This window comes from Haliotis cracherodii, unplaced genomic scaffold, assembly GCF_022045235.1.
Source record: "Haliotis cracherodii isolate W230 unplaced genomic scaffold, xgHalCrac1.p SCAF_1, whole genome shotgun sequence".
NCBI classification, from domain to species: domain Eukaryota; kingdom Metazoa; phylum Mollusca; class Gastropoda; order Lepetellida; family Haliotidae; genus Haliotis; species Haliotis cracherodii.
In genome coordinates this window covers 8485856-8494688 of record NW_027266264.1, presented here as the reverse complement: position 1 = coordinate 8494688, position 8833 = coordinate 8485856, and the positions used below count along the sequence as shown (strand labels likewise).

Sequence of the window (8833 nt, the reverse complement as noted above, 5' to 3'; positions counted from 1 at the left end):
GACACTTGTTTCTGTTGCAATATGCTCATATCATTAATCTTTAAACTTGGTCAGGATAGATTGAAAATCTGATTTCATCATATTGCCAATAGCCTGAAGCAGATTCATTACAGTCGATTTTCATTCCAGGGCAGTTGTGTGGCCATGAATCACTTGTTTATGAATGTTTCATTTACTTTGATCTTAGAGTGACAATCGAGAAGCAGCACTTCAATTTCAGTGGTTGCTGAAACCACAATGTATAAGTGAATTTGTCTAAGTCTGGTGTTGTAACTTCTAGACCATCGTATGGCATTCTCAATATTCTAGCATGGATGGCCTATGAATGGTTTAATCATTAGGCTTTTTAGAGTCAATGTGTTATTTCCTTGGGCAAAATGCATATTTTTTCTTAATCAATATAATCCTCTTGTTTTTAAGATTGGAAAGACCATGTAAAGATTGGCCATACAGGCAACCTTTTGTTGAAGGAAAACCTATATTTTGGCAAATTGAAATTTATAAGGAAAAATGTTTTCTTTCTGAATATTACATGAACCATATTTATGCTGACATGTATCCAATTTGCAGGACATATATGGGTGTAATTTAGTGTGCATAGCATGATGCAGTATGCTCACTCTGTTGGACATGTCTGTTATTATAAAAGTCTTCACGTCAATACAATACCTGTCCCATTGCTTCCGAATCAATTTTGTGTTATAAAAGCATCCTCATGGTTTTTTTGTAACCTGTTAGTGGCATAAAAATCAATGCTTCGCTCTTTTGCAGCTTGATGGTAAAAATCATGTTATTGTTTGTGTATTCAAACTGAATCAGAACACAATCACGACTTTGCCTTATATCGTTGATGTGAACTCAGGATGAAAGCCTTTCAACAAGCCTTTTTATTTAATACTTCTATGTGTGAATTGTGACCAAAATCAATAGATTTTAATGGAAAGTCTGAAGAATCGCATAATATAAAGACAATATTAATTGCTTTTTCAGCCCATTTCTTCCAACTCATGGGGATAATGATCTAGAAAATAACAGGACATACCAGACGGGATTTTATTTTATTTTTACATTACTGAGACAATGTTTTGATAATGCTTTCACGCAGTCTGGCAGGTCTTCATTTGGCTGTAGTAAAAGAAGCACAATACATCATTCCTTACGTCTTTGTTTGAAATGTGCTTTCTCGGAGATTCCCCCTTATTGATTCATCTCATTGTGATTCAGCTTCAGACTCCACTGTGAGCTGTTACTATACATTGTAAGTATATTAGCCATTGTCACGGTCTTCCCAGTGAGAGGAAGACAACAAATGGATATATAAATTAGATCTATAATGTGGAAGATTATAGATCAATATGTAATCATGTCTTTTGCCAAGGCTGGTATGAAATAACATGAAGATATCATTTTTTCTGGGTAAAAAATGGCTTCACATTGACCTGGATATAAATATAGAAATTTGCAGACAAGGCAGATTTAATGTGCAGTTTCATTTCCCTTGAGGTTCCTAGAGCTGTAAACTGTACTTGTCTCGACACTGGAATGACTTTTTAAATTATTTGCTGGCCAGTCTTCAGGAAAGGAGCACCTGTAGAGGACGGCCATTCTAACAACCTTCCGTGCAAGGAAAATCAATGCTTCATTTGTTGTCTTGTGGTACACATCTGTTAGTAGCGACTTCAAGGATTTCATGATTAAAACCCTGGTTTGGGCTAAATTGTAAAAATGTGGGTAATAAAACACTAAGAACAATCTTAAGGCTGTTTGTTGCTATCTTGTTTGTCAGGAATTGTGCCTTTGAAACTACAAGCTTTGGAAGGTGTTGAGATCGATACTGTTTAGGACTGTTGAATTGTTCTATGCATTCAAATGAATCTTTTAGTTAAAAATCTAGGAAACAATTAACATCAAAGTGACAGTGTGCATCAATAAGGGTTTAGATTAGAGATTGAAGTAGAGGGAATGGCCACTGATAAATTCAGCGCAAAGATTTTGGGGTTTTACAAATGGCTGTATTTGAATTTGGTTAATCTTGGGATTAATTAATAGAATTATTTTGAACTGTGTTTGGTTCTGTTGAACACTTTTTATTTCACCATATCACGTTGGTGTGATTTTGACTAGCTCAAGGCTCACCGTATATAGACTAGATGATTATGTTCAGGAATTGTCCAATGGTTGAGAACATGTTTCAAGTTTTCTATTTAATTGGACACGGTAATGAAACAGCTACTTACCAGTGCCATGTTCCAGAAAGTGATCTTAGCACTAAGATGATCATAACGCCCATACTTACAACATAGACTTACAACAATTATAGCGCTAAGATCACTTTCTGGAACAATGCCCTCAACATTGGGAAAATCTACATTGGAATATGAATGATCTTCAAGAATAATGAACAGATTTTCTCATTAAAATGGTATGATATAAAAATAGAGTAAGTATTTTTGGTCTGGTTGTTATTCCGCCAGATTATATTGTAATTTGCTGATGTCTCCCGTGTCTAAAGCAAGATGGATGACATAGAATTGAGATGTTAAGATGCCCTACTTTGACAAGGATATATGTGGGATATATGTGACAGAAGGTTAATTCTCAAGAGAAAGTCAGTTTGTGTGTTGCAAACATTTGTACAGCACACTTAATTTTGGTGATAACACCATTGAAAGTCAGTATGAAGTATGTTGCATTGCATTGTTATAAAGATGTTAATGAAACAGGACTTTTATTGATCCAGTTCATGTCATTTTTGAATGGCAAGAGAGACCATGTATACCAACTATGTAATGGAATAATTGACTGTAATTTTCATTTTTTGGCTTAACAAAAATTGCATTTTCACCTCCAAAAGATGAAATTAACTTTTGTCCTTAGTTTTACAGGGCTATAGCTGTTTTTCATGTCTTCAAGCATTTGCTTCCTAATGATAAAATAGATGCTGGCTAAATGTTGAATATTATGGGCAACAGATACACAGTTGCAACTTAACAAACTCTGCAGGTCAAGGTACAAAGGGTGATGTGACGCTGATGATGCAGGGATGGTACTGACTGCAGCTTGTTGCAAGGTTGCATTGGGTTTAACACCTCTTTGAACAGTATTTCAGTTATATCACAGCATGTCAATGAGAGAAAATCTCAACTGACCCTCGTCAGAGATGTTCGCTTCTTAGGTGAAACTCATGACCATGCATATGGTTAATTGGGTGCTGGAGACCAGGAATCTTTATGATCAGCAGATCCTTGCATGACAAAGGGATGCAACTCTGTAAAGACAATTGGCAGCCAGCATTTTTGAAGCAGTCACAAGTTGAAAGATGAAATTTGAACTTTTTACAATAAGTTTACATAGAATATCACCAGTTACTTTGACCTTTTTACAATAAGTTTACATAGAATATCACCAGTTACTTTGAAATCTGCTGCTTTCAATCATTCATTTGAAACAATTGATGACTCAAGAAGTTCATCAGGTAATTTCTTGTTACATATCTACATTTATTATACTCCTTAAAAGAGTGAGTGAGTGAGTATGGTTTTTAAGGCACTTTTAGCAATATTCCAGCAATATCACGGCGGGGGACACCAGAAATGGGCTTCACATATTGTACCCATATCGGGAATCGAACCCGTGTCTTCGGCGTGACGAGCAAACGCTATAACCACTAGGCTACCCGACCGCCCCTTATGGTTTTGAATAGCTGCAAAGTTTTGGTTCAGTCAATCAACCCGTTCTGGCACCACATTTCTACAAGTGCTTTGCATATGTTCCAGTTTTGATTTGCCTTTGCATGTGTTTGTGATGGGTGCCACCAATGGGGCAGGATATGCTAACCTTTTTGCGAACACCTGGTATCTTCACTGTTTGATAAGTGATTCATAAACACATTTAGTCAGAATCATACAATGGGATTTCCCCCCCAATACTTTAAAGAAGTTAAGGCCCTTAACTGCTTTTGAGTTACATGTATCTCTCTTCAGTAACACATGATGAGCAGTTTGACCATTTCTCTGTAAAGGATGAGGGTTATTAATCTTTTTTCTGGAGAAGGTATCAAACTGCCTGTCATCTTGGAGACAATGGATAGCTCTGGAAACAAGACGTTTGTACTTGAGCCATGTCTACTGACCATGGTTTATTGGGGATATATTATGACATTTGGAAACTGGTAAGCACCCTGTAAATGACAGAAATCTCAACATGGCATTTCACTTTAGATGTCTGATGTATTGAAATGTCGTCCATTCTACCATCAGATTGGTATGGCAACCATTTGATTCATTAAAGACAATCTTAATGTCCCTGACCTTAAGATCAAATGTTATTTCAGCTATTGAAAGACTTAATTGTGCAAGTGTACAACCATTTATGTTGCCACTAATTATTAACTGGACAAGTCACCATTATTTCTAAATACCAAGGGTTGAGTAATTTATATAGGTATGCACATACCTGAAAAACCGGAAGGATTTAGGTGAATCCAGTTTCAATGTCTATTATGTGTGAGTGATAAGGGAATGTGCTGGAGTATTCTGGTCTGTATATTTTAGGTTGACTTTGAATTCATTATTGTGTGGATAAGGGACAGATTTTTTAGTTGATAAGTCTTTATACCATTGATCTTCTCAATACAAAGGATTATAAAAATCGAAGACAAGATTGAGTTCACAGACCTCGTGGTAAACATTAAATTTCTTATATGTGCAAGTGTCATTAAGTGTCTGCTGCCCAGGTGCCCTATGTTTCAATGTTACAATTCCTAGCCCTCAAATACTCAATAATTATCCCCCGCCGCGCGAAAGCGCGAAGCGGGGGATATAGTATTCACGACCGTCCGTACGTCCGTCCGTACGTCCCACCTGTTTGTTGCCGCGATATCTCAAGAACTAAACACTGGATTGTCTTCATATTTGGAACTATGGTGTATATACAGACTCCGCAGACACCAGTCGGTTTTGGTGACCTTGACCCCATTTTCAAGGTCACAGCAGGCATATCTGCTTTTGGAGTTGGAAAACGGTGTTGCCGCAATATCTCAAGAACTAATCTCTGGAATGTCTTCATATTTGGAACTATGGTGTATATACAGACTCCGCAGACACCAGTCGGTTTTGGTGACCTTGACCCCATTTTCAAGGTCACAGCAGGCATATCTGCTTTTGGAGTTGGAAAACGGTGTTGCCGCAATATCTCAAGAACTAATCTCTGGATTGTCTTCATATTTGGAACTATGGTGTATATACAGACTCCGCAGACACCAGTCGGTTTTGGTCACCTTGATCCCATTTTCAAGGTCACAGCAGGCAAATCTGCTTTTGGAGTTAGAAAACAGTGTTGCCGCGATATCTCAAGAACTAATCGCTGGATTGTCTTCATATTTGGAACTATAGTGTATATACAGACACCGCATACACCTGTCAGATTTGGTGACCTTGACCCCATTTTCAAGGTCACAGCAGGCAAATCTGTTTTTGGAGTTGGAAAACGGTGTTGCCACAATATCTCAAGAACTAATCGCTGGATTGTCTTCATATTTGGTACTATGGTGTACAGGCGGGGGATATTTCGTCACTCTGTGACAAATACTTGTTCCCCTTCATCTGATGGCAAACATTTGTTAACATTGAAAACACGAAACGTATCGGTTAATTTGTGTTGCGCTCTCTAAGTGTTAATATAAGTCTTGATATAAGACAGACTAGATGGGATAGATGTGCACTGCAGTGACATAATTATATGATCGAAGACAACACATGCTTCCTTGACCAAAGTTTTATCCCCCCGTCTTGAAAAATTTCAGAGCCTGTTGAATATTTCAAGATGAAACTTGCTATACAGATCAATCAAGTAGCCTTTTGATGATTTGGGATACTGAAAAATACTGAACAGCATTATTGGTTTCTTCTCTGAACTGAAGGTATCCAATGAACCAAAAGTAGGGTGTAAGTAACTCCATTTCAGAACGGCACCAGGCCGGGGGATGTGTCATCTCCTTGTGACTCTAGTCATATTGTAGAAATCAAGAAATGTGATGTAAATAACTTCTTTTTGTGAAATCTTAATCAAGTTCCATATAACAAAATTTATGTCATACTGTCAAATACCCCATTTATTCATACAGAAAGAAACAATATTAAGCAATATATTTGAATGCCAAGAACAGAGAATGATTAAGAAATATCAACACTTCAAATCCTGTTCAGCCAATCAAATTGCAGCTCTCTCTTTAATATTAGTTTCCAGTATCCTTACTGACAAAGTGTAATTTACTTTATTTGATGTTAAAAAGACACGTTAAATGGCTCGTGAGGACACTTGTATTAATTCATATATTTCAGCCATCTCTTGTATTAGCCAAAGTATTTGGGTTTTTAGCTCCCCTGACTGAAGGTCAACTGAGCTATATATCGTGGTGCATTGTCTATCGTCTACCTGTCCAGACACTTGTTCATCCATTCATCCATTCTTAACTTTCACATTTTCGACATCTCCTCTGAAACTTCAAGGCGTGTGTAGCTGAAACTTTGTTTTAATATTCCTAGTTATGTTTCTCTAAAACGTGCTGACAGAATTCAGTTTCAACTTTAAAGTCAGTGCATGGATGCCATGGTGAAAATGTCATATTTGTCGATTACTCAGCCATTTCTGCTGGTGAGTTTATGACATATGTAAGGCAAGTTTGTGGTTTGCAGATATGGCCTGATCAAGCTGTAATCTTTGACCTTCACATACCCCATTTTTAATTGTTAATGCATTTTAGACATCTCTGAACTACAAGGCCGATGGAGCTGAAAGTCTGTGTGACCGATGGAGCTGAAGTCTGTTTGACCGATGGAGCTGAAGTCTGTTTGACCGATGGAGCTGAAAGTCTGTGTGACTGATGGAGCTGAAAGTCTGTGTGACCGATGGAGCTGAAGTCTGTATGACCGATGGAGCTGAAAGTCTGTGTGACCGATGGAGCTGAAAGTCTGTGTGACCGATGGAGCTGAAAGTCTGTGTGACCGATGGAGCTGAAAGTCTGTGTGACCGATAGAGCTGAAAGTCTGTGTGACCGATGGAGCTGAAGTCTGTTTGACCGATGGAGCTGAAAGTCTGTGTGACCGATAGAGCTGAAAGTCTGTGTGACCGATGGAGCTGAAAGTCTGTGTGACCGATGGAGCTGAAGTCTGTTTGACCGATGGAGCTGAAAGTCTGTGTGACCGATGGAGCTGAAAGTCTGTGTGACCGATGGAGCTGAAAGTCTGTGTGACCGATGGAGCTGAAGTCTGTGTGACCGATGGAGCTGAAAGTCTGTGTGACCGATGGAGCTGAAAGTCTGTGTGACCGATGGAGCTGAAAGTCTGTGTGACTGATGGAGCTGAAAGTCTGTGTGACCGATGGAGCTGAAAGTCTGTGTGACCGATGGAGCTGAAAGTCTGTGTGACCGATGGAGCTGAAGTCTGTGTGACCGATGGAGCTGAAAGTCTGTGTGACCGATGGAGCTGAAAGTCTGTGTGACCGATGGAGCTGAAAGTCTGTGTGACCGATGGAGCTGAAAGTCTGTGTGACCGATGGAGCTGAAAGTCTGTGAGAATGATCTCAGCTATGATGGTCTTGAACATGTGCTCACAGAATTCTAATCTGGCATTAAACATGGCTGCCATTATTTCTTTATAATTCAGATGAGCTACAGAGCCTTGTGGCTCTATTATTTTAGACAAAGTGACAAGAATATATGTGATTCTTATGGCCATGTTTAATGACTAATAAAGGTGTTTAGTTCTTCAGAACTGGACTTGTGATAGTGTCTTCCTCTAAACTTTCATTATGTTGGTTATCACATTGGCTAACTAGGTACAATGTGTGAAGCCTATTCCTGGTGTTTGTTACTGTTGTGGTCAGAACGAAGCTAAAACACAGCTCCCTCACCATCAGTTCTCACACTGTCTAAAGGACTTACCATCTTTTGTTTGTGATGATTCACTTTTTCTGAACATGATCACTTTCAAGATGACAAACAGTTTTGTATGATTAGGGCCACACTCTGTTCAATTCTTGTTTTACTGATAAACTTTGCTGATATGCAAAGATGAAGGAGCTACAAAAATGGGGAATTTATGATATAGAACTCTGTTATGACCTTGTTGATTTCTAATTTCAAGGGGGCACGGGTGGCCCAGTTGTCTAAGGCGCCGCGATTTGCTGTGCAGAGTTGCATCCCTTGGGCACACCAGAAACCTATGATTGTAGGTTTGAATCCCGGTTCGCCCCAATTATGTTTCTAGGTTTGTCAGCACCATACCCGTGCTCCAGGGTTTCACTGAAGTGGTAAACGTCTGAGACCTGCATCGCTTCAGGCTTTCATGCCATGATATAACTGGAATACTGTTAAAATCTGCCCAACTCACTTACTCACTCACTCTAATTTCAATTTGCTTCATCTTCTGTGCTGCGTTAAAATGGAGGTGAGATACAAAGCTTTGTGGCCCTTTTGGGTTCCCCCAGATTGAATGTATGAAAATCTATTGAGTTATCCTTAAAAAATAATCCTTTGGATTCATAGTGTAAACATTCTATTTTCATAGCACTGCTAGATCACAACAGAGACCATATACAGATATAGAAATCTCATCTGGCTTTGTAATGTGAACTGGACACATTTGATGTAATTGAAAATGGTATTGAAGGTTTCCATTTAAAGGGGCACTGATCTAACGCAATTCCCCGGACTGGTTGTTGCCTTTGTTATTGTTTTTTCCCCGTGAGAACCCGGATGATACGCAACGCAACTGAGCGTGACCAGAGACTGTGTTACCGTCTGCAAGGACAGCTAAATAAACTTGGAGGCTGG

At 38.8% G+C, this 8833-nt stretch overlaps 1 protein-coding gene across 1 annotated transcript; it reads right to left on the bottom strand.

Moving 5' to 3' along the window:
• Positions 1 to 6749: 6749 nt before the first annotated feature.
• On the bottom strand, positions 6750 to 7646 carry LOC139454074 (mucin-5AC-like). The gene has a single exon (XM_071235573.1). It carries the CDS (start codon positions 7644 to 7646, stop codon positions 6750 to 6752), a length of 897 nt encoding a protein of 298 aa, XP_071091674.1.
• Between the last annotated feature and the right edge of the window lie 1187 nt (positions 7647 to 8833).